At 48.2% G+C, this 26,196-nt stretch overlaps 1 protein-coding gene across 5 annotated transcripts in view; it reads left to right on the top strand.

Moving 5' to 3' along the window:
* The window catches only part of Capn3 (calpain 3), a 52,959-nt gene that overhangs the window by 24,808 nt on the left and 1,955 nt on the right, over positions 1-26,196 (top strand). For 2 of the 5 annotated variants that reach the window (XM_035446517.1, XM_027422114.2), the window contains exons 2-16: positions 646-715; positions 1,898-2,016; positions 4,975-5,108; positions 5,707-5,875; positions 8,464-8,547; positions 10,077-10,162; positions 12,835-12,912; positions 13,835-13,995; positions 17,406-17,575; positions 17,875-17,886; positions 18,483-18,691; positions 19,717-19,753; positions 25,106-25,183; positions 25,489-25,546; positions 25,631-25,695. In XM_035446517.1, coding sequence (XP_035302408.1) covers positions 646-715; positions 1,898-2,016; positions 4,975-5,108; positions 5,707-5,875; positions 8,464-8,547; positions 10,077-10,162; positions 12,835-12,912; positions 13,835-13,995; positions 17,406-17,575; positions 17,875-17,886; positions 18,483-18,691; positions 19,717-19,753; positions 25,106-25,183; positions 25,489-25,546; positions 25,631-25,695 — 1,530 coding nt within the window. Of the gene's footprint in view, positions 1-645; positions 716-1,897; positions 2,017-4,974; positions 5,109-5,706; positions 5,876-6,896; positions 7,041-8,463; positions 8,548-10,076; positions 10,163-12,834; positions 12,913-13,834; positions 13,996-17,405; positions 17,576-17,874; positions 17,887-18,482; positions 18,692-19,716; positions 19,754-22,217; positions 22,236-24,175; positions 24,290-25,105; positions 25,184-25,488; positions 25,547-25,630; positions 25,696-26,196 lie in introns of all 5 variants that reach the window. The other 3 variants (XM_027422116.2, XM_035446515.1, XM_035446516.1) reach the window with 3 other exon arrangements.

Genomic DNA, 26,196 nt, shown 5'->3' with positions numbered 1-26,196 from the left:
GGGCAGGTGAGGCTCACACTAGATTTCCTATCTTCTTTGCAGACTGCCAAGACCTGCAGATGCTGGGATATATGCTGCCTCTAAATATTTATGTCCCACATCTTAGAAAGGAAGATCTTTTTTTTTTTTTTCCTACTAGCATCCTTTCCCCATGAGTTCTGTAGCCACTTTGCCCCGCCTCTCAAGGTACATACCAGTCTGTACTCAAGGGATATGCCATTCTGTGTCTAGTGTGGGAGAGAAGAGCAGATAGCCTTGGGGCGGCTTTCTTACCTTCCCTGATCTTCAGTTGTTTATTGTTCCTCTTAAGGTAGGGTCTCCTTATTTAGCCCATGCTGACCTTGAACTAGCCATCCCCCTGCGTCAGCCCCTCCAGTGCTGGGATTATAGATACGCACCAATACACCCAACTCTCAGCCTCAGCTCTCTGGTTTGAAAAAGAAGAGTGATGGTAGTCCACATTCTTGGCGTGAACCGCTGGCTGTGGAGGCGTAAGGGTCAGTGAGTGTAAAGCCCATGGTACCAGGGCAGTACGCCATCGGGTCAGCCTGGAAATCCAACAATTGCTGGATTGTTGTTTCCTTTTTGGAAACAGCCAGTCAGCTGGCTGTTTGTTTACCTGGTTGTTTCCTTTTTGTTCTGCAGGAAATTTGTGAGAATCCCCGATTTATCATTGGTGGAGCCAACAGGACTGACATCTGCCAAGGAGACCTAGGTAGGAAACTCCCTCCACCATGCCCGGCCAGACGACCCAGGGCTAGTTAGCAGGTGTGGTCTCTATTCAGGATGTGAAAAAACAAAATTCTGTTTCTTCTTTTAATGCATTTCAAAATCTTTTAAAATTATCTATTTAAGTGTGTGTGTGTGTGTACAACCACACACCATGGCACAAACCTAGAAGGTCAGAGAACAGCTTGTGGGGAAACAGTTGTTTCCTTTTTCTGTGTAGGATCTGGAGGTCAAACTCAGGTCATCACATTAGGCATCTCCACACTAAAGGAGTCTTTTGACAGAGGTGGCATTTGCCAAGAGGAAGAGAGGCCCAGGTTCTGTCAGCTTGGCTGTTACACAGCCCTTCCTCTCCTTTCACCTTTAGTTCTGGAAGCATCCTCCCTGGGGCAGACTGTGGGCAAGCTCTGTGGAGGGAAATTGGAGAAATCATTAAAAGGCAATATAAAACACAAAAAAGGCAAGGGCAGCTGAAAAGCATCATCTTAGTTTCTTCCAGAAAGAGAGGCTGCAGACACTGGGTGTTGGGGCACCTAAGGGACACTGCCTGGGGACAAACTAAGCTCTGAGCCCTTCAAACCGATACACTACTTCCAGAGGATAGGCTGGCTGATTCAAAGGAGGGAGATAGGTGGCTTGGGCAGTTGTCAGCCTCTCCTTACCAGCAGGGTGGTGGCTGGCCTGTGCCCTTAGTAGATAGATGCAGGACTGTCGGGGCACCGGGTATGCCTTTTGCCAGTCTCGGTGCCCTTTGTAGACTGGTCCTGGACAGTTAGCTGATGCACATCTGCTTAGTTGATGGTTCTCTGACACACAGTTGTCCTTGATGCCAAAAGGGAAAAGGTTAACCCAGCAAAAACGGAGGGCAGCCATGACCACCCACTGCTGTCTCCTTGAAGGAAGTGAGTCTCTTTATAAAAGGAGGAATTAGTTGACCTTAGGAAAACATCCAATCCTGAGAGAATGAGTTACCCTGTTCCTCTGGCTGTTGAGGAGTTCCTGTGGCTCTCCTTGCCTGGGTTCACACCTGGTGAGGGCAGACAGGAAGTAGGGAGGTGGGCAACATTAGCATCCAATTCTTCAGGATGGGGAATTCATGGCAGGAGCTGGGTCTTCTCTTCCCAGAGGGGCAGCCGCTACCTGACTAACAGTCTGTGTTTGCCTACAGGGGACTGCTGGTTTCTTGCAGCCATCGCCTGCCTGACGCTGAACGAGAGGCTGCTTTTCCGAGTTATACCCCATGATCAAAGTTTCACTGAAAACTATGCGGGGATCTTCCACTTCCAGGTGAGGAAATGGGGATGTGGGTGAGATGGAAGCCAGACCTTGGTTGATGCATTAAAGATAACCTCAGAGAAGGCACCAAAATGCTCCATGTTGCCTCAAGGAATGAAAACAAAGTAACCTTCTCTTGGGTTAGTTTAAGAGCCAGCCCACTTCTTGTGTGTTTCCAGTCTATGGTTACTGACCTGTCTGTAGTCTGTATGTTCTGTTTTCTTTTTGGTTTTGGTTTGGTTTTTTTGTTGTTGTTGTTGTTTTGTTTGTTTGGTTGGTTGGTTGGTTGTTGATTGGTTTTTCTAGACATGGTTTCTCTGTGTAGTTTTGGAGCCTGTCGTGGAACTGGCTCTGTAGACTAGGCTGGCCTCCAACACAGAGATCTGCCTGCCTCTGCCTCCCTAGTGCTGGGATTAAAAGTGTGTACCACCACCAGTCAGTGTATTCTGTCTATTGTATGTGTGTGATTTGTCTGTCCTTGTTGCCTATGTGTGGTATCTGATGTATGTATGTGCCGGCTGTCATACCTGTGGTCTGCTCTTATCTGTGCCTGTTCACCCCCCAACCCCCCAAACCCCATCCCCACCCCCACCCCCACCCCCAGGGTGTACTTTGGAACCTGTCATATAACTCAATCTGTAGATCAGCCTGGCCTCAAAATCACAGAGATTCGCCTGCCTCTGCCTTCCGAGTGCTGGGATTAAAGGCATGTGCCACCACCTCTGAGCCGCTATGCCTGTTTTGTATATGTCTGTTGCCCGTGTGCGTGTGTGTGTGTGTGCGCGCGCGCGTGTGTGTGTGTGTGTGTGTGTGTGTGTGTGTGTGTGTGTGTGTGTATCTGTGTCTGTCTCTAAGAGAGGGCTTTGCTTTGTATTTATTGAATAGCACAGAAAACATGGCATGGGAAAGGAATGAGAGATTCTTTGCAGATATCTTGAACAGATTTTTACAAGGAAAGAGGTCGACTTTACTGACGCCAAATCACCCAGGAGAGTACTCAAAACCACAAACATACCATCCCATATCCACATGTTGCTTCCAACATTTATGGAATATTTGTTGCTTAAGGTTGTCCCAATCTTGGCTGTTTTTGGCAAATGATTACCACAACATGTATAATCTTGGGTCAGGGCATGGGAGAGTACATAATTTAAGATTAAAACTATGCATTAGCTTAGGCTGTAAAGGCTGAATGCGTGGGAAATCCAAAACATAATGAGGTTGGTTACACTGTTCTCTTAAAGGCCAGTTAAACAGGCTGAGAACAGAGTAGGACAGCATGTTAAGTACACAGTCCTAAATGATCTTAAGGCGTGTTATTAACTTGGCTTCAAGGTCCAGAAAAATTTCAGTCTCTTTGGAGTCAAGAGATATTTTCAGAAAGTTATCTCACCATGCAGCTCATCTACCCACCACAGGTCTCCTGGCCTTGACCTCCCAGTAGGTCCAGGAAAGGGTCAGTACACCTACCTGTGGGCAGTGACCCTTTTACTGCTGCTACAAGTTTGTGAGAAGCAGCTGTTTATCTGTGCCATAACTTTACATACTTTCCACTGTGCCCCAGAAAGGGCTGGAAGAAGGCATCCTGTCTTCTGGCCTGTGTGTCTATTTTTACCCTCCAGCTGACTGGCTGCTATTACTGTCTGCAGCCCCCTCAGACAGGTTCTTAAGATGCCCACTCTAAAAGTGGTAGAGTCCTTTGGGTTTTTACTGGGATCCCTGGTTTATGAACTGCAGCTCCTGTACCCTTGACCGCAGAGTCTACACCAAGTCTATCACTGACTTTTCTAAGCCCTGCAAGAAAATTCTAGTCGTCTGGGCATTTAGTTGCCAGTTTGACCCATACCTGAAATTATTGGTTCTAGAATTAATTTATCCACTAGAACTTTTCCGGGTACTGATCATTTGGGCACAGAAACAAATTCTGGGCTGTGGCCAGGCGTTGGTGGCACACGCCTTTAATCCCAGCACTTGGTAGGCAGAGGCAGGTGGATCTCTGTGAGTTCAAGGCCAGCCTGGTCTCCAGAGCGAGTGCCAGGATAGGCTCCAAAGCTACACAGAGAAATCCTGCCTTGAAAAACAAAAACAAAAACAAAAAAACAAAAACAAACAAGCAAACAACAAAAAAATTCTGGGCTGGACTAGAACAGACAAGAAAAACGAATGTGGGGGATCTCGAACTTTCCAGGGTTCTGAGCAGTCCGCTCTAGCCTTGATGACCCCAGTGTCCAGAGTGGCTCAGACATCCTTACTTGGCACCCCTCTAGTTTCGTCCCTCAGCATACTCCTGGGTTACTCTCCTTTTCCATTTCAGTCCTTCAACAAGAAATGTATAAATCAGTTGGGTGCAGTGGTGCAGACCTAGAATTCCAGCACTCAGGAGGCTGAGGTAGGAGGATCACCATGAGTGCAAGGCCAGCCTAGGTACTAGTAAAATCAAGCTGTTTATCTGTGCCCCCTGACCTCACACATGTCCCACTATGCTCCAGAAAGGTGAGGAGGAAGGCACCCTGTCTGCTGGCCTGAGTGTCTCAAAACAACAGAGAAGAAAAAAGGAGGGAGAGAGGGCGGGAGGAAGAAAAGGGCACGTGGCGTGGGGGGGGGGGAATACTTACGTTAGTCCAACAGCTGTGCTTAGCACCATAATCTCCATCCTGGGTCACACACTGCAATCACTTGGGATACATGAAAGTACTTGCAGCAGGTCTATCCCAGACCTCTAGACAAAGGGGGAAAGCCTCCAATCCTAAGATTTTCAGAGTGCCCAGAACTGGGCGGGCTTTCAGCAGACACTGAGTGTAGTTTCTGTCCCCCAGAGTTTCACAGTGTAGACAGAGATAGGTTCACACACTGTAAAGCTGGCTTCAGGTGCAAAGCCTGGGAAATGGTAGCAGAGGCTGAGTGCCCTGCGGGATGCGGACGAGGGTCATGGCAGCCCATGAATGTGATTGTGTGCCTTGCTTCTTGCAGTTCTGGCGCTATGGAGACTGGGTAGATGTGGTCATTGATGACTGTCTGCCAACATACAACAACCAGCTGGTTTTCACCAAATCCAACCACCGCAACGAATTCTGGAGTGCTCTTCTGGAGAAAGCTTATGCTAAGTAAGGAAGGCATGGGTGGTCAGAGTGGGAGACAGGACTTCAGGTGGTGATGCAGATTTGAGAATTCAGCCAAAGTATCACTCACATTGGGCTAGGCATGTGTGCACATGCTCGTGTGTAGTGTGGGAGTTCAGCTAAGACCCTGAGTCAGCCTCAGAGCAAGCAGGTCCAGGCGGTAGGAGCCCTATCTAAAAAGCATAAAGTTAACCAGAAGAAATAAAGTTGTGTGTCATAAAGCTGCAGCTTCCCGAAGCTGGCTCTTTGATCCTGCCTTCCTGGTGATGCTTCCAGTCTTGATCAGCTCAGTGCATCTCTGGAGCTCAGCCAAATTGTCTCTTACTTTTGACCCCACCTCCACCAGGCCCCCCCTCCCATCCCAATCCCCCACCCCCAATCCTCATTCCCCCACCGCCATCCTCCCACCCTTACCACCCCCATCCCACTGCTAGGCTTAGCAGACAGTAGAAGAGTACCTTGGGGGAGTGGGGACAGAATGGTGGGTGACAATGCTTCTGGCCCTCTGTGGCCTTGTGTTACTTAGCTGATCATCCTTCCTGGGACTCCCAGACTCCAGATTGGCTTTTGTCCTCTCTCCAAGGCTCCATGGTTCCTATGAAGCTCTAAAAGGTGGGAACACCACAGAGGCCATGGAGGACTTCACAGGAGGGGTGACAGAGTTTTTTGAGATCAAGGATGCTCCCAGTGACATGTACAAGATCATGAGGAAAGCCATCGAGAGAGGTTCCCTCATGGGCTGCTCCATTGATGTAAGTCTGGTTCATAGGAAGCTGTCTACTTTTAACGACACACAGCTTCCTTCTGGGATAGGGTGAATGTTTTAAGACGTAAGAGCCAGATGGTGCAATGGCTCATTGGTAAGGACACGAGCTTTTAAACCTGGAGATCTAAGTTTGATCCTTGGGATCCACTGGCAGAAAGAAAATGGACCCCCCCCACAACCTGTCATTTGACTTCTACATGTATACCCACCCCACACTAAATAAATGTTAAAAAAAAAAATAGGAACTACCAATAATTCCAGCAATTTAGAAGTTGAGACAGGAAGATGGTTCGACCTGGGCTGAATAGTGAGATCTTGCTTTTAAAAAAGAGTGGTGGGGGTGGCGCGTCTTGACTTTAAAATTGGCAGTTTTTCAGGGGAAATCTATTCCTAGGGGTGAGAGGTAGTTCTCAATAAAAAGACTGAGCAATGACATTCCAAGCCCTAGAATTCAGGTAGAAATAGGTCGAGAGACTCCACTGGCAGGCCTCTTCTGTCCAGACTGCTCAGCGCAAGCATACCCCCATATGGCTGGCTGTGGACCTAGGCCCACCCACCGTGTCACTTAGAAACCGCTAATCGCTCCCTAGCCACTGAGCTTTGACATCTCAGTCCTTGAGCTTTGTGCTGCTGTCTAGACGAGTCCCTCTCTCAGTACATCACGGTATAGGAACTGAGACAGGAATGAGGAGAGGACCCACCACGGCCTGGTCTCTTCCCCAGGGCTGCTCTGGGACTAGCAGCCCAGGGGAAGGGGTGGGGCAAGCTAACGCCCGCCCACCTTTGTCTCCCAGCTCTCCCTTGGGTAGGAGGCTTGGTTGTCAGTCAGCATAAGCACGCCACACAGGAGCCCTTCTATTACTCTCCTGTATCCTTTCTGTGCCCTGTTGATATTTCCTCTTTTGCTGTCTGTCTCTCCCTTCTCCTGTCTCCTTCCCTCCCTCCCTCCCTTGTCTGTTCTCTTTCCCTTTCCTGGATTCTCCACTTTCCTTCCTGTCGGGCTTCAGGACGGCACGAACATGACTTACGGAACCTCTCCTTCTGGTCTGAACATGGGGGAGTTGATTGCGCGGATGGTGAGGAATATGGATAACTCGCTGCTCAGAGACTCAGACCTCGACCCCAGGGGCTCAGATGACAGACCGTCAAGGGTGTGTACATCTCCAGCTGTCAAAACTGACTAGCACTCCCTGACCTACATGTCCCATCCGGCCCCCCAGAGCAGGCAGTGAGCAGAACAAATTCCCTCTCTCACAAGGAAAGCAAGGCTTACATCCTCTACCTGGAAAGCACACATGCTTACCGAAGGACTGAGTCATACAAAAACAAAGCAAAAAACCCACAGAGGAAAATTAGTAACCTATATTTTTCCATCTAAAGATAACTGCCCAGCTTTTGGTATATGATCTTTCTGGGAACATACTTAAACCATACTTTTGTTTTTAAAATCGTGTCTTATATGTTACAACTTTACAACCTACTTTTTCTTTTTCCTTCTTTTTTGTCAGATTTGTATTTTTTAAATGCAGCTAAGTATTCTTTTATATCATTTTAGTAGCTGCACAATATTCTAATGTGAAGATGTTATAATTTACTTACTGGTACTCTTATTGAAAAGTTAGAGGGTTTTTTAAAGTCTGTTTTCAAAAGTGTTATAATAAGCATTGCAATAGAGACATCTTTGTATATACCTACAGTGACTTCCATAAGACTACATCCCAAGAGTAAAACTGCTGGGTCAAATGATGGGCTGAATAGAGCCAAAGTCATCTCGGGTAGCCTCCAAGGTATAGCATGAAGACCAGTGAGTGTCCTGCCCTAGGCTGTGTCAAATGAGGAATGAATGAAATCTAAGAGACTAAGATACAAATTTCCAGGCTCACCTACACCTGTCACCCTGAAGAAGGCTTCAGGAATCAAACCCACATGACATTCAGAAGCTCCCCCAAAGCTGTTGTTACTAGGCCCCCGGTGCAGGGAACCCTTGGTGTGCTCCATGGGCCTTACTGATCTACCTTTCTGCCGAAGAACCCTCAAGACTACAACTTGAACGGGGACAGCTCTCTCTGTGCTCAGGTGTAGTCCTGTCACAGCAGGGAACCATGCAGTATTCCCAGTACTGGTAGTCAGGACAGAGTTTTCTTGACTTCCATGTTCTAGGAAAATGTGAGGGAGGTGAGGTAAAGTCAAGAGAAAAGTTTGGATCTATAGGTTTCATTGAACTCCCTTCTTTTGGGAATAGTCAACTCGGCAGATAGACCCCAGATATCTCCTCTGCTCCCCCGAGGGGGTCTAGAAAGGAGGGACACATCCTTCCACCCACCTTCTATCCAGCGCCCACCTTGCACTCTGGCCATCAGGGCAGCGTGATCAGCTAGGTCTCGGGGGCTGCATCTTTCTGTTGCTCTCGAAGGTCTGCTCTTGGCCATAAGATGCACTGTCAGGGAAGTGAGCCATCCTTAACCATCCTTAGTCTGTGGTAACTCAGAACTGAACCAATGTGAACCCCTGCCTCAGGGCAGCAGAACCACTGCCCCCAAACTCCTGACACGATGCCTGGTTATCGCTTTGCAGACGATTGTTCCTGTTCAGTACGAGACAAGAATGGCCTGTGGGCTGGTGAAAGGTCACGCCTATTCAGTCACCGGACTGGAGGAGGTGAGTCTTGTGGAGTCTGGTGGACATGGAAACACAGCTGATCAGGTTGATCCCCTAAAGTCAGGACTTAACTTTCTGTGCCTCCTTCACCACTCAAAGAGCTTGCTAGTCAGGTCCGAGCTGGCTTCCCGGGGGTGGAGGGGCCTATGGGACAAACCTGAGGAAGACGTGGTCATAGATACTGCTCGGCTCATCTGTGTGTGAAGTGAATGTGCCTGCTTATGTCGTGTGTGTGTGTGTGTGTGTGTGTGTGTGTGTGTGTGTGTGTGTGTATGTCAGAGGTCAGTATTGGCTAGTCCTCAGTGGTTCACTTTATTTTGAGGCAGTGTCTCTCACTGAGCTTGGATGTTACCAGTTGCTTAGACTGGTTGGACAATGAGCTCTAGGTGTCTACCCTATCTGGGGTTAAAGAAATGCTTGGCTGCGTCTTTTTTTTTTTTTCTTTTACATGGGTGCTTGGACTCCAAACTTGGGTCTCTATTCTTACCCAGCATATATTCATTTGCTTCCTGTGGGGTTTTTGAAGTTCCCTGGGTCATTTCCCAGGCAGGAACATTGTGAAGCCATAACATGCAATAGAGCTGATGAAAGGAATGGGCTGAGAGAGCTTGTGTCTGCAACCCCCGCTTCATGTGACTGGAGAACAGGGCATCTTTTGGGGGGCTTGAGACAGGGTTTCTCTGTGTAACAGCCCTGGCTGTCCTGAAACTTGTTCTGTAGACCAGGCTGGCCTCAGACTCACAGAGATCCACCTGCCTCTGCCTCCTGAGTGCTGGGATTAAAAGCGTATGCTACCACCTCCCGGTGGAGCATCTTTTTCTAATTGGTCCATCTAGAGCAGGCATCTGGAGTTTAGCCAGCAAGAGCCTTTTTAAAAACTCACACAGAGGGCTGGTGAAGTGACTCAGATGAAAAAAGCACTTATAGTGCAAGTCTGAAGACTTGAGTTCAAACCTGGGACCCATGATAGAAGGAAAGGACTGACTTTGGAAAGTCGTCCTCGGATGTCCCCGTGTGCACTGAGGTACATGCACACTCCCACACACACACACACACATGCACTGAACACTCGTATAATAAAAGTGGGAGCTGGAGAGGTGGCTTAGCAGTAAAGAGCATGTATTGCTCTTCCAGAGGTCCTAGGTTTGGTTCCCAGTACCATCAGGCAGCTCACAAACACCTGTAACTCTAGTTCCAGGGGGTCTGACAACCTCTGGCCTGCTCAGGCACCTGCAGGCATATGGTGCATATAACTCATACATCCACATAAAGAAAAATAATAAAGGAAAACACACACAGAAATACTTAATATATTTCTAGAGTCTTACCATAAATGCCTAACCCCTCCACCAACACATACAATGGTCAGATTCCTTACCCGGTCTTCTGGTTTGTCCACCTGGCCAGGGCCGGGCAGACAGCTCTCATACCGGATTCTCTCAACTTCTACCCCAGCCCTCAGAGCAAGGCAGACACCCTATCTTTCCAAACTTGCCCCAGAGCTGAAGAGCTTTGTCTCTTTGCCCCAGGCCCTGTTCAAAGGTGAGAAGGTGAAGCTGGTGCGACTGCGGAACCCCTGGGGCCAGGTGGAATGGAACGGCTCTTGGAGCGATGGGTAGGTGAGGCAGACCACGGAGCAGCAGAACCTGGGGCCACACTGGGTTGGGTACCAAACTGTGAGAGTACTGTTGATACTGGTGCAACATCACCCTCAAATCAGTGACCTGCAGAGAAGGGTACAGGTGTGGGCTCCCCAAAAGGGCTGGAGGTGGAAACCAGAGCTAAGGACTAAGTGAGCATAATGATGACTATAGACTTGAAAGGAACGCTTTTTTTTTTTCTTTTTCGATTTTCAAGACAGGGTTTCCCTGTGTAGTCCTAGCTGTCCTGGATCTCACTCACCAGGCTGGCCTTGAACTCAGAGATGCACCTGCCTCTGCCTCTGCCTCCTGAGTGCTGGGATCAAAGATGTGGGCTACTACCGCCCAGGAAAGGAATGTGTCTAGAAGAGTCTCAGTGCAGGGTTCTGGGATAAAAGGCAATTTTCCTGTAAGTGTCTCTTTGCCTCATCTGTAAAATGGAAGCAGTCCCAGCTCTTCCCAGGTGGCTCTTATGAGGAGTCTATGTGACAGCTAGGGAAGGTGCTTAATTGAGACTACAATGTCCTCTCCTTTGATGTCCACATACAAAGTCCCGTGAAGGAATTTTACTGTTTTCCTCTGAAAAGAACAGACTGAGGACAAGAAAGCAACCACAGAGGAGTCATCAAAGGCTCCAGAACAAACCCCTCTAGGGTTCTCTCAGTCACTGAGGCCAGGCTGCCCCTTCTAAATGTCAGGCAGCCCCTGTGCTTGAATAGTAAGATTCAACAGTGGAAAGGCCACACACCTGTGTGGCTCTGTTCTTACAAGCTTCTACACACACCATAGCGGTATATGGTCAGTCCAGTTTCTTTCACTCACACGTTCATTCACTTAGCAAGTGTTTATTGACCACCTGCCAACTAGGAGGCACAGGGCTAAGCTCTGAGGCTAGTCTGTGAACAGGTCACCTCTCAGTAGACACACAAGTTGCTGACAGTGAGCTTGCTGCCTGCTACATACATGTCATTCCTATCTGTGGGGGACCCAGAAAAGATGGCTAATAAAGAAATGGCTCCAGTTCCACAACATGGAACTGAGAGTTCTCTGAAGATGACAAGATGCCTGTGTTTGGTCTTTATCGCCGTTGGGTTCCTAGAAGTTTCCAGGTCCACACCCCCACTCAGGTAGAACCTCATGGCTGTTATGGTCTAAAGCTGAGACAAGCCGGGCCACAACAAATTGGCGCCCAATGTGGGGCGCCAATTGTTCCGGACCGATGTCTTCAGGACTGTGGACGTAGCCAGCTGTACAGTCCCTGGTCCGTTTCTGAGTGGAAGTGTGTGGACTAGGGAAGTTTAGTTAACCAACAACGCTAACGATAAGACAGGAAACACCATATCATCTCAGGAGGGCTCTCAGCTGACACCGAGTGGCCACAGTTTATTGAGAGATCCATTTAAATAGTCCTCTAAGGGCAGGGACAACATCAGGAAGCATTTATCACAATGCATATCATTAACATCAAGTGATTCTGTTGCCTAAACAACTCGTGGTCAAGCAGGCAGAGTCTTGAGTCCAGGTATGGGCCTACTCAAGGCTTAAATTACAGAGATGCAAATTAGGAGGCATATCACCTTCGGCCATGGTAAACAGTTACAGCCTGGTGTTAATTAACAATACAATGGCGACTCGGAGCTCCCTGGCGCCACCACTGTATATGTCGGCCAGGGCCTGGAACCCAGAATATTCCATATCAGGGATATTCGGTCCCCCACACCTATCTCTTCACTCATCCAACTGGCAATTCCCTTCCTGGAGCTGACTATATGCTCCAGGGGACGTAGAGTGAAATGCAGAAGCACACACAGACTCGTTCTGTGGGCAGTGACTGGATCACAAAGATACACCCCCTCATACTTTAGGTGGGATGGGTTACTTGGAGCTAGCACTATGAACAGCGCTCCGTGCTATGGGAGGCCCTTCACGGCCCCATCATCGTCTCCTCCACTAGTTCAAGTCACCCACAACGCCCTTGCTGTGTTTTCCAGACTAACTCGGAGCCTTAACACACTTCCTGCTGATTCCTCTCTTGCAGGAGCTGCTGAATGGGGGCCATGTCTCCCAGCAATCTCCAGGGCACCCTGACTCCAACCACATCCTGAACCCCATTTAGCTTAATTCTAACTCAGGAAGCCTGGGACACAAATGTGCTTATTCCTTGCCCTGGGTGTGAAAGCACCCAATCTTAGAAACAGGGCCCTTCTGTTTCCTGGCTGGAAAGAAGAACCACTTATTTACATGCTGGATCTTAGCAACTCAGTGGGGAACCAAACTAACAGTTTTGATGTTATCTCATCATAATTCCTGTGTAGACAATGTAATATTTCCCTTTTGTAGCTGAGGAAGTAGAAGCTGACAGATCCAGTGACATATCTGAGATGCACAGCTCTCTGTTATCAAAGGCGAATCCCAGTTTGCCTATCTGCAGAATCGAGCTCTTAATGAGGAGGCTAGAAGATTCAGCCAGAGATTACAGGCTTGCCCACTGAGGGTAGCAGGTCGGAGCTGCGTTCTGATGGCTCGTACTAGCTGTGGTCTAGATGTAGGCTTCTCCAACTTAGTATTTCTCCGATTCTCTGCCCCACCCCACATTAGGCCTCCCCCTCTTCCTCTTCCTTCCTTAATCCCTCCATTTTCCTACCAGTTGGAAGGACTGGAGCTTTGTGGACAAAGACGAGAAGGCCCGTCTACAGCACCAGGTCACTGAGGATGGAGAGTTCTGGTAAGTTCATGACCCAGGCAGAGAGGCAAAGCCTTGGCTCCCAATCAGAAACCACCAGGTTCCATGTGGACCTTGCTTTCCCACTTGAACTGAAGGCCAAGAAAAAATGAGTTTCTGAAAAGAGATTGCCAGGTCATAGCAATGACTGAGCTCAGGCCAGCTCTTGTTGCAACTACCCTTTTGCACTGGCTCTGACACAGCTCTCTTCTGAGCCAAGAGGCTTTCTTACTGGATGCCAGGTACCACCCTTATTCCGGTAAGGTCAGCCTTCTGAATCCCAGTTAACCAACTCTTTTGGTTCCCTCAGGACCCTGATGCATTTATTTGTGATGTCATTGACCTTAAAAATATCCTTCACTGAGCTGGGCATTGGTGGCGCACACCTTTATTCCCAGCACTTGGGAGGCAGAGGCAGGCGGATCTCTGTGAGTTTGAGACCAGCCTGGTCTATAAGAGCTAGTTCCAGGACAGCCTTCAAAGCCCCAGAGAAACCCTGTCAACAAAAACAAAACAAAACAAAACAAAAAATCCTTCACCAAGCGACACCTCTTTTCCCTGTGCCTAAAATATGCCTGGCAATGGTGAAACACACAGTAACATTTTGGAAAATGGTTTTCCATCCAGCCCTCTCTCATCAAAGACAAATGAGGAGTCATTACTATAAGACATGGTGATAGTTTGGGGTCAATATGTCAGAAGTGGCAATGCAAGGCACACACCTGTAAGTCCCTCCTTGGTAGACAGGCAGGAAGATCGGAAGTTCAAGGTCAGCCTAGACTACACCATGAAATTCTGTCTCTCAAAAGCAAATAAGCAAACAAACAGACAATGTCAGGGTCTTTTGGGTCTTTATTGGGCTGTATTAGCCCTTGGATCTTCCCTTGCCCAGCCTGTGTGAGTCTCTCTTCTTTCAACCTCTCAGGATGTCATATGATGACTTTGTCTACCATTTCACAAAGCTGGAGATCTGTAACCTCACAGCTGATGCCCTGGAGTCTGACAAGCTACAGACCTGGACCGTGTCTGTAAACGAGGGCCGCTGGGTCAGGGGCTGTTCTGCTGGAGGCTGCCGCAACTTCCCAGGTGGGAAGACACTTGGGATGGGGAAGGGCCTGGGCACGTCTCATTCCAGGTAGAATAATACTGTCTCTTACTGAGTCTGTACTAAGCTTAAGGCATGCACTGTCTCACTAAATCCTCCTCATTTAAGGAAGGAAACAGCCATGCTGGGAACTCTCCAAGAAGGACCTAGCTGGTAGCAACTCCCTGGTACATTTGCTGGTAACAAAGGTTGAAGCAGGAAACTGTCAGAACAACATGACAATCCTGTTGAAGGTATACTCAAGGACCTGGGAGCAGTAGCGTATGAAATGCTAAAAGCCTGACCAAGTCAGCGGCTCCAGAGATGCAGAGGAGAATTCAGATTTAGGGATGGAATAATGAATGATACCAAGGGTCCCAGAACAATGACCTGAGTGGATGAGTCAATATTGTAATATAAGTTGCACAGAACAAAAGTTGGTGTGTTAGTATTTTTTTTAAATGCAGTTGGTTGCGAAGATATGGGAAAAGGACTTCTTCATTTTATGACATGAAAAGTTTGAAGTTGAATACCAAGGTAAAGATTTATAATAGAGAACTGAAGTCATCTACATTTTAGAGTAGACTTGGTCATATGATAAAAACTCAATTAACAGGATAGAGAGATGGTTCAGCATATAAAAGAGCTTGCCTGATAAAATGAATCTGGATCCCCAGTGGCTGGGTGATGGTGGCGCACGCCTTTAATACCAGCACTCGGGAGGCAGAGGCAGGTGGATCTCTGTGAGTTCGGGGCCAGCCTGATCTACAGAGCTACACAGAGAAACAATGTCTCAAAAACAAAACAAAAAACCAGGCACTGTAAGTAGTGTATCCAAATCCTCAGTGATCTACAGTAAGATGGGAAATGGAGACAAGAGAATTCCCAGAAGCTCAGACCCTCAAACAAGGTGGAAGGAGAGGACTGGTGCTCAAGGATGCCCTTTGACCTCCATGCCCATGGCATGGCATCCATTCACCTGCTTTCACGCACAAACACACATACATCACATACACACACACTCGTGTTTTATGATGAAAATAAAAAGTAAATAAATGACAGGAAATGAGTAGGGGGAGTTAAACAAGAAACTGAGCTAAGATGTGTAGCTCAGGTGTCATTGAAATGTAGGGGTCAGTTAGAAAGTAGAAATCAAGTCTGGCAATGGTGCACATGCCTTTAATCCCAGAACTCAGGAAGGAAGGGGCAGGGGGATCTCTGAGTTTGAGGCCAGCCTGGTCTACAGAGTGAATTCTCGGATAGCCAGGGTTACACAGAAAAACCCTTTCTTGTTAAAGGAGGAGGGAAAGGAGGAGGAGGAAGAAGAGAAAGCAGAAGTCTGTCTGTCTATCTCTGTCTCTGTCTCTGTCTCTGTCTCTGTCTGTCTCTGTCTGTCTCTGTCTCTGTCTCTCTCTGTCTCTGTCTTTCTCTCTCTCTCTCTCTCTCTCTCTCTCTCTCTCTCTCTCTCTCTCTCTCTCTCTCTCTCTCTCTCTCTCTCACACACACACACACACACACACACACACACAGTGGAGAGGGTCAGATACCTAGGGAAACAGGATGGGTGGAACTAGAGAAGCATAAAGCCAGATCCCAGAGACCAATGATACTTAACATGTAGGTTAAAAAAGAGTAAAGCTGTCAGCAAAGAAAATGAAAATTCAGAAAGGAAGAGGCATGAAGGTATTGCACACCCAGTCCAGGCAATTCCACCTGTAGAAGGGTTGGCTTTTTTAGGGTTAGCATTGCTGTGGTGAAATGCCATGACCAAAGCAACTTGGGGAAGAAAGTGTTTATTTGGCCTTGCACATCATTGTTCATCACTGAAGGAAGTCAGAACTGCAACTCAAGCAGGGCAGGATCCTGGAGGCAGGAGCTGATGCAGAGGCCATGGAGGATGCTGCTTACTTGGCTTGCTTCCCATGGCTTGCTCAGCCTGCTTTCTTAGAGAGCCCAGCCCTACAAGCTTGCCTGCCTACAGCCTGATCTTACAAAGGCATTTTCTCAACTGAGGCTCCCTCCTGTCTGATGACTCTAGGATGTGTCAAGTTGACATAAAACTAGTCAGTCCAAAGGGTAGGGGTCCCCCCTCACCAATAATTAGATAAATGCTTGACTCATGCTTTCCGTAAACATTTGTCAAACACCCAGGCACAGGGCATCTAGAGTTGTCTGGAGCAGGGAGCAGGCTCTTAGACATTTCTACATATAACCCCTTTTCAATGAGGAATTTTGTGGGGTTTTTTGTTTGTTTGTTTGTTTGTTTTTTAAGACAGGGTTTCTCTGTGTCCTGGAATTTGCTCTGTAGACCAGGTTGTCCTTGAATTCAGAGATCCATCTGCCTCTATCTCCTGAGTCTAGAATTAAAGGTGTGTGCCAACACCATCTGGCTCAATGAGGAATTTTTATATAACCCTGGGTATATAGGTGTATAAAAATCAAACATCTACTGATAATAAGTCATTAATAAGTTTATATGGGAGACTAGGAATGTAACACAGTTGACAGTGTGCTTGTCTAGCATGCATGAAGTCCTGAGTTGAATCCCCCTACACAGAATAAAGCATGCTGGCACATGCCTGTAATCCCAGTACTCAGGAGGTAGAGTCAGGAGAATTATCTTGAAAAAATTAAAAGAAAATAAGCTTATTTTAAAACAATAATAGCTGGGTGGTGGTGGCACATGCCTTTAATCCCAGCACTTGGGAGGCAGAGGCAGGTGGATCTCTATGAGTTCAAGGCTAGCCAGATCTACAAAGCAAGTTCCAGGACAGCCAGGGCTGTTACATAGAGAAACCTTGTCTCGAAAAACAAAAACCAACAAACAAACCAATTAGTTAACGTACATAATATGTTTACCACATATTAAAGACAAAAGCAAATTTGTATGTTAGTGACATAGATGTAGTTATTTACTTTTACACAAAGATTTAAATCTTGCTGAATATTAGGTACAGTAGGACACAGAGCATCTTCAACTTGATTTTGGAATTGACAGATACTTTGATGTTATACTTGTCCATCTTGAGAATTCCACTTATACAAACAAGTAGCACAAAATGGCAGCAGTAACTTTAGGGCCATTTCAGAAATGCCTAGTAATTTTGTCTTAATTCTAATTCAGAATCTATTTAATGGGGGCTGGATAGATGGCTCAGTGGCAAAGAGCACTTATTGCTCTTGCAGAGGACCGAGTTTCGGTTCCCAGCACCCATATGGTGGTCTTCTTCTGACCTCCATGGGCACCATGTGGAACACAGACATACATACAGGCAAAACACTCATACACATATAAACAAAAATCTTAAAGTTACCCCTCACAGAGGGGACCTAGACAGGTTCCCTGTCTCCTTTTCCTTCCTGCCTTTTCTCATATCTGAACATGCATTTTCTCTGGTGGGGGGGGGCGCAGACACTTTCTGGACCAACCCGCAGTACCGTCTGAAACTCCTGGAGGAGGACGACGACCCTGATGACTCTGAGGTGATCTGCAGCTTCCTGGTGGCTCTGATGCAGAAGAATCGGCGCAAGGACCGGAAGCTGGGAGCCAACCTCTTCACCATTGGCTTCGCAATCTACGAGGTATAAAGACTCCTCGAGCCCCAGCACAGGAAACACACCTTTCCAGTGAGGAGAATTTGTAGTTTTCAGCTTGGTCCTCGGGCTTTTCTGGTCTTCAGCGACCACCAGGGCTCCTGCTCTCAGGCCCACACATGTTTGTCACCAACATAAAAGCCACGGGCGCGGTGGGTAGCACTGGGGCTGGCAGGGTGGCAGCAGGAGTTGGAGTCTGCAGTCACTCAATAGTTGCTGGCATTGCTTTCTGTCAGCTCTGTACCCTCATTCACATCAGAGGTGTTGTTTTTCTGTTTTGCTTCCAGGTTCCCAAAGAGGTATAGCAGTGTCAGCGGCCAGCAGTGGTGTGCAGCATTCCTTGGGGGTCCTAAATCTTTCTGTGGGTCCCCGAGAAGCTTCCTGGTAGGGTTGATGAGCAAGGCTGATAGGAGGGTACCAGACCCCAAGATGCGCATTTTCTCCCTTCCACCAGGATGCCCCGCCCATCAAACACACAAACCTCCACACACTCACCTCTTCACATTCGTGCAAGTATACACTCACAGAAACACATTCTGAAGGTGGCTGCTTTCTAGGACAGAGGGATCACCTCCCTCAGAATCCAGTCAAGGGCCTTCCCCATCTTTGGGGCACTTGCCAACCCATGGGATTTGGAGTTGAGGATCATCCGTTCTGGTGAGTGGTCCTGTCTAGGGAAAGTATAGACCTGACCTTCATTTCTGAATCACAAGAAGGGGAAGTGAGATCCAGAATGTCCATGATGTTGAGCAATTGGAGGCCTTAGGGATTCAAAGTAGGTGGGTGGAGACTGAAATGAATGACCAAAGAGTTAGGAAGGAGCCCTTGGAGGGGATTATGAGTAGGTCCAGGCAACCCTCACAAGGGGCTCAGGTGTTTGGGTTCTTGTCCTCAGATGCACGGGAATAAGCAACACCTGCAGAAGGACTTCTTCTTGTACAACGCCTCCAAGGCCAGAAGCAAAACCTATATCAATATGCGGGAAGTTTCCCAGCGCTTCCGCTTGCCCCCCAGTGAGTACGTCATTGTACCTTCCACCTACGAGCCCCATCAGGAGGGGGAATTCATCCTCCGGGTCTTCTCTGAAAAGAGGAATCTCTCTGAGTAAGTACCAGACTTTCTCAGCCTGTCCCTAAGAGGTCACTCATCTGGCCCACCCTATAGCCCACAGGCAGTTCTCAGTTTCCTGCAGGGCTCTTGGGACATACCCACTGGCCTTTGCCATTCTCCACTCCTGAGCCATTGCTCTGTTTCCTTCACTGACTCACTTTCTGAAGCACTGGCAATTAAACCAGGGCCTTGTGCAAGCCAGGCAAGCACTGTGTCATGGCTTTTATCTTACTTTTTTGAGAGAGGGTTTAACTAAGTGTCCCAGGCTGGCCTTGAACTCACTCAGATTGGCCTCAAACCTTTGATACTCTGGTCCCAGCATCCTAAGAAGTTGAAGTTATATAGCCCTGTGGCACCAGAATAGCCCACAAAAATGTATTCACCTCATTCGTCCTGCAGGTATTTCTTGAGCACCCATTCTGCCCATGTACTCTTCCAGGCACCCGGTTTAGTGAAGTGAATTAAACAGAAGAAGCCTGCTACCTTCATGGAGCTTAACACTCTAAGGACGATGGACAAGGAAACATTGTGACAGTTTAGATTTATAGAAACGATAAGCAGCAAAAATAATGCACAGAGTAGGTATATGAGACACTGAGGGTGGCTGAAATGCAAGGGAAGCCAGCAAGGCTACATCTCCACCTCTGGTCACAGATGCACTGGTAGCCTCTGACTCTCTGAGTTCTGTCCCTGGAAGAGGTGCAGGCAGGAGGAAACTGAGCCATGCTCTGTGAGACAACGCAGCCAGCCATGCAAGCGTGCTTTTCTGGGAATGGGGCTTGCATGGGGCTGGCTCCTGGCTGAAAGTGTAGTCCAGGGTTTTTTTAGATTTAGTGTCACCTTGACCATCAAGAAGCCATGTGACCTGAACAAATTATTCTTGGAGTGCTTCCTGCTTGGTCGGGGCAGGGGGTGGGATGGGGTCGGGGGAGGCGTCCAGGGGGACCAAGACACCCGAGTGCTTCCTGCTTGGTCTGGGGTGGAGGTACCGAGACACTCTGTGTTTGTGTTTTTCACAGGGAAGCTGAAAACACAATCTCTGTGGATCGGCCAGTGGTAAGTGACTAGGCTCTTAGAGATGAGACGGGGCAGGTAGTGGTGGAAAGAGTGGGTATGGGTAAGGGCAGTCTGGTGTGCAGGGCAGAAGGAAAATAATTCTTCCATTGTAGAACTATTTGGTCAGTCAGAAGCCAGGGAGTGTGGAAGAGGGGAAAGCATTTTACTAATTAGAGGAAGGCAGCTGGACTTAGGACACAATGACAAGGGTGGCTAACACTGGATCATGAGGTTGGATTACATCCGGTTTCTCACAAAGAGAAAAGAAAGTGTACTGGGCTCAGGACCCCAGCGTAGGAACCTGGATCATTCACCTTCCACCTTGATGACCTGCACAAGTTACCGAACCCCTCTGACTCAGTTTTCTACTCCACAAAATGGGGATAATAATAATGTCTGGCCATGCTTAGGGGGGTTAAATCAATAAGCTCCCACATGTGGAATGCCCGGTGCAGCATGGACACCACATGGTATTTCCAAGCACTCTTCGCATGTGTGGTTTGCATCATTTTTTCCAACATTCTGGGACATGGATGAGGTGGTCATCTCAGCTTTTCACAAGAGAAGGTGGTGGCTCTGTAGGGTTAAATGGCTTCCTTGCATTTCCAGAGGCAGGAAGTGGCAGACAGGGAGGCTAAGATCTCAAATTCAGATTCACCTACCTTCTGGCCTATAGAAATACAGAATGGTGTGTGTATGTGTGTTGTGTGTTTATATGTGTGTGATGTGTATGTGGTGTTGTATATGTGTGTGTGATGTGTGTGTATAGTGTGTATATGTGTGTTGTGTGTCTATGTGTGTGTGGTGTGGATGTGTGAGTGTAGTGTGGATGTGTGTATATGTATGTGTGTAGTGTGTATGTGTGTTTGGTATGTATGTGTGTGTGTTGTATGTATATGTGTGTGTGGTGTGGATGTGTGAGTGTAGTGTGATGTTTGTGTGGTGTGTATATGTATGTATATGGTGTGTATATGTATGTGTGTGGTGTATATGTGTGTGGTATGTGTGTGGTGTGTGTGTGTGTGTGTGTGTGTGTGTGTGTGTATTGAGGATTCTTGGGTCTGCTATGGAGCTTTGGGCTGTTCTCAGTGAGAGTGACTTGAGCCAGTACAAAAGCCCCACTGACTGCCTTTCATGCAGTGACTGCCATGATCATAATGCTGACTCTGTGGTAGTGTGGGAGCCAGGCACCTTCCTAGCCACTGCACATCTCATTTGAGTGTTAGCTGTGTCTTACTTTCTTATCCTATGGATGCTGGATCAGTGTAGAGTATATATTAGGACACTCAAGACTTCATGGACTAGGGCATGCCATCCACAAGGCCCTCGATTCAACTCTACCACTTCTTAGAAAGGGGAGGAGGGTGGTTTATAGGAGCTGGCATGCCACATGAGTACAGAAAGTCAATGTAGGGATTCTAGTGTCCCTACAGAGCTATCTTTGCCAACAGCTTTCAAATGACACTTGGCTTCAGTATTGGAGGGAAAACAGGGCACAGCTGACTGTTGCCACAGGAAATAGCAGGTCCAGTGCAGTTGCCAAACCTTCTTGTTTACAAAGGAAGCCCAAATCCTGGAAACCTATACTAAATCTCCCTGTTAAATGTTTGCCTAAAGGGGCTGGAAAGATGGCTCAGTGGTTAAGAGCACCAACTGCTCTTCCAAAGGACCTGGGTTCAATCTCAGCACCCACATGGCAGCTCACAACTGTCTGTAATTCCAAGATCTGACACCCTCACACAGACGTACATGCAGGCAATGCACATGAGGTAAAAAATAAAATAAAGGAATTTAAAAAAATGTTTGCCTAAATAGTAAAACAAGATCTCTTAAAGCAAACTCATTTTCACACAGGTTTGAGTGAGCCATATTTTGGTAACCAATTTTATTTTTAAAGACTGGGAAGGTTCTTTCCTGACCCAGCAGTAGATAGTCCAAACCAAGCATAGCAGCTGGGGGAGTTTCAAGACAAAGTTTCTCTGTGTGTTGTCCTGGCTGTCCTGGAACTTTCTTTGTGTGCAGACCAGGATGGCTTCAAATTCAAAGATCCACCTGCCTCTGTCTCCTGAGTGCTGGGATTAAAGGTGTGCACCACCACCACACATCAAGCTGTCAGTCTCTTGATGTGGAGGGAGAATGTTCTTCTCCCTTTGCCTTCGATGACCTTTAAAAATTGTATTTTTTTATTTATCTGTGTATGTGTATGTGCATGCACGTACACGTGGCGGTCAGAGGACAACTTGTGGCAGTCGTTCTCTTCTTTTACCATGTGGTTCCCAGCAGTCACACTTGGGTGGTCAAGCTTGGTGGCAAGTGCCTTTACCAACTGAGCCATCTCATTGGCCTTCATACCCTTTTAAGCTCCAATTGATCACAGTATCTGGACCCCAGAGCCTCAAGCACTGGCTATTCCAGAAACCTGATTTTCACCTATTCCCCATTTACTGTTTCCCTTTCTATGCAGAAAAAGAAAAAAAACAAGGTAGGAATAACAGGGTGAGTGGGCAAGGCACTGTGCATGTGTGTGTGTGTATATGCATGCATGTGTATGTACACATGTGCAACACGTGTGCACATTTGTGTACATGTGTAGCATGTAAGATATGCTTCTTCCTTCTCTTCTTGGAGCCTCTGCTGGGCTGGGTACTCTTTCGGGTGCTTGTCATGCTTGTCACCTCAATATCATAGGAATCCTAAGACAGTGATTCCATTATCAGTCCTGTTTTTAGAGTGAGAAAAGATATAGACAAATGATTCTGCCTGAGGCCACACAGCCAGAAAGAGACATAGCCAGCAATGGAGCCAGGTGGCCCCCCAGGGTCTGTGCTCTGAAACACCACAGCCATCAGCCAAGGTTTGGTGCAGGTGCTTATGGTGGCCCTGGAGAATCTATCACAGAGGTTCTAGCATGGGTACTGGTCCTGACCAGAGGGAACATATACTGTGTGCAGTGCTTGAAGCAACCGCTAACACCGCCCCATAATAGCATCTACAAGGGAAGTACTATTTGTGCTTTTTAAAAGTAGGGTTCACATTCAGAGAAGTGAAGTAATATGCCCAAGGGCACACATCTAGTAGGTGGGGACCCTGGATCCAGTACATGTATGTCTGCTCTAAGACCAGAGAGTCCTTCCCTCCCTGGTGCCCCTTGCAGTCCAAGGTCTGTGTTATCGAGACCTGCATGTGCATCTCTAGATGGCTGGTAGAGATGCCCCTTGGCTGTACCCTGCCCACTGGTCCCCAAAGACTATCACTTCTGCTTGTTCAGAGATCCCCACAAGCTTCATTTGCTTGGGCAAGAGCTGTTGTTGTTTATAAGAGCAAGCTGGGGTCTAAGGAGCCTCCTGGAGCCAAAGCTGGCAGAGTTGTTTTTCATGTATTCCCCTAGGTGACATTATAGGAGGACAGTGGGACCTCCCTTGTCATCAGACTGCTTTCTCCATTGTCATTCTCTGCACTTTGCCTCCAAACCCTGCTGCCATCCACTACAACAACACAGGCATGACCTGGCGGCCACTCTCTGCCCCTTCCATAGCCTTTGCACTTGCATGAGCAGAACTTTAACCCTCCTGTTGCTGTAGTACTGTCAGCGTTTACACAGTACAGTTTTACAGTCACTAACTCATCTGGTCCCCACAAAAGCCCTATCAGAAGGAAAAGGCGGATTTAGCAGCTCCAGTAAAGGGTGAGTAAATGGTCAGTGAAGCTGTTTCTTACACGGGAGGGCTGGTCCGGTGCTGACAAGCTACCAAACAACAGATTGTGAGAGGTCCCTGGGTACCAAGGGGCTGGAGCCCCTGCTCTCTGCTAGGATGGCCTGGAACTTGTGGTTATTCCCTCTGCTGGGATTACAGTTGTGTGCCACCTTGATGGGCCTGAAATGCTTCATTTTTAATGGGCTTTACACTGAGTTTCTAGGGGGAACTCAATGTTTTTCCATTTGAAAAATGCACAAAAACATTTGAAAAATCACTAATGTACTTCACATGCTTTCAGGATTCTTAGAATTTTTATATGCACTGCTTTGTACTATCACAAGAAATGTGGTTGGTGTGATAGAATATTGGACCCCTTAACTTTATACAACACATTAATAATCTTTAAAAATACGAATAAAAAGTGAGAAAGAACTGAGGTTCAAGCAGGCATCGCGTACACACACACAGGAGTACACACACACAGGAGTACACACACACAGGAGTACACACACACACACACTGAGGACAGGATCTCTCTCTCCCCCAGTCACACGGCTTGTCAAGGCAGAGATAGAACTTGAACTGAGAGCTCCTGAGTGTGACCATTTATTTCCTCCTCACTGGACAAAGCTGCTCCGGGAGGGAGGCTGCCTTTTGTGCCTATCAGCCAGTAATCCTTGCTTCCTTCCTGCCCTCCCCGTTTCCCACCCCTCCCCTCTCCCAGCCCATCATCTTCGTTTCAGACAGAGCAAACAGCAACAAGGAGCTGGGTGTGGACCAGGAGGCAGAGGAGGGCAAAGACAAAGCAGGGCCCGATAAGCAAGGGAAAACCCCACAGGTTTCTGAGCATGCGCACGGATGGGGAATGTAGCTCGCAGCGGGTCTCTGCTATGCTCTAGGGGTCCGTGGGAGTTATGGCGACTCCCAGGGAGGGTCTCTTAAACATCGAGGGGTTTGGAATCATCCCACTGACCTTTCCTCGCAGCAAGTTCCTTTGAACTTTAGGTACATCTTGGGTAAATGTCTCAGGGTCGGCTGCCACCCCAAACTAGTCCTGGGGTGGAAATGATAGGACAGCCTACTGGAGCTTCTCTGGGCAGGACAACAGAACTCGGGGAGACAATGGCTGAGACAAGCCTGCTGGAGAGAGTGAGGCTGACCTAGCTTCAGTTCAGAGTTGTTGACAAAGGGAGAAAGAAGTATGGTAGCCGAAAGGGGGGGGGGTGGCGGGGGGATGCTGTCTGGCAGCAGCCATGGAGGCCTTCAGAACTGCGGGGCCTTGAACTCTACCCAGGAGTACCCACACAGTGGGCTGGGGAGGGGTCCTTTAAGGACTTGGCTACGAAGACAGAGGTGGCTAGAGGACCTGGTTGGAATAGCCAGGCTCAAAGCAGTAGAGAAAGTTCTATCTGAAGGAGAGTGGGGAGAGGATCGAAGACCCTGTCTGCTTGTTGGCATGGCACCTGTGTCCTGTGACCTGAGGCGCCGGGGCTAGACAGGCAGAGAGTGGAGGGGGGCTGAACATTGAGGATGCCCCCTCAGGCTCAGGGGGTAGACTGAGAACACGGGCCTGTACCAGCTACTGTCGCTTTGTGGGGCAGTTTGGGATTGAGGCTTGGGTCCCCATGAACCAGTCTCCTTTGTGTCCCCACAGGCACAGCCTGGCCACACGGACCAGGAGACTGAGGAACAGCAACAGTTCCGGAACATCTTCAGGCAGATTGCAGGCGATGTACGTGTTTCCCTGCTAGCCCAACTCGAGAGACTCATGGTCTAGCAGAAGTCATTTTGGTTTGGGAGAACCAGAGGATGTGTGTCACATCACAGAAACCCGTGCCTTTGGGTTCGGGACTAACACAACCACTGGGTGGCTCACAGCCTTCTGGTTATGTTGGACAGCTGAGGGTGCAGAAACTGGCTTGCCTTGCTCAGAAAAGCCCCAGCTACCCATGGCAGGAGAAAGGGGATCTGACAAACGTGGACAGCTGGGACTTGTCCACTTGTTGCTCTGTCCTTCACAGTTCTCCTCTCCCTCAGGACATGGAGATCTGTGCAGATGAACTCAAGAACGTCCTTAACACGGTGGTGAACAAACGTGAGCGACTCATGCCAGATGCGGGGGATGGGCAGGGGCCACAGCTGTCTGAAAGCAGCTCCTCACCCTTCTCCATCCCCCCAGACAAGGACCTGAAGACACAGGGGTTCACGTTGGAGTCTTGCCGAAGCATGATAGCTCTCATGGATGTATCCTTCCTGGCACTGTCCCCAGTCCTCTTACATCTGCCCATATTGCCAGGGGAACAATTAGGGGTGTCCATGGCCAGGGAAAGGCTTAAGGGGATCCTGGCAGGGGTTGCTTTGGAAGGATACTGTTTTGGCTGGTCATCATCTCCTGTCTTACTGCAGGCTTGAAATCCTGCTTGGGATGCTGCCCAAACTATGGTCTTTGGGGACAGGCTCTGTGGGCTGTAGAGATAGCCGGAATTCTGATTGGTTGAGAGTGGAAGGGGCCTTTAATCCCAGCACTCAGGAGGCAGAGGCAGGCGGATCTCTGTGAGTTTGAAGCTAGCCCGGTCTATAGAGTGAGCTCCAGGACAGGCTCCAAAGCTATGGAGAGAAACCCTGTCTTGAAAAAAAAAAAAAAAGAGTGGAGGGGAAGGATAGAACCTGGGATCAGGAGCCTCGGTAGAGGATGCTGGTTGCTCCACCTTCCCTGCATAGTACCCTAGATACCCCTCCCAGTTC

This window comes from Cricetulus griseus, chromosome 6, assembly GCF_003668045.3.
Source record: "Cricetulus griseus strain 17A/GY chromosome 6, alternate assembly CriGri-PICRH-1.0, whole genome shotgun sequence".
In the NCBI taxonomy this organism is placed as follows: Eukaryota; Metazoa; Chordata; class Mammalia; order Rodentia; family Cricetidae; genus Cricetulus; species Cricetulus griseus.
This window is presented reverse-complemented; position numbering and strand designations above follow the sequence as displayed.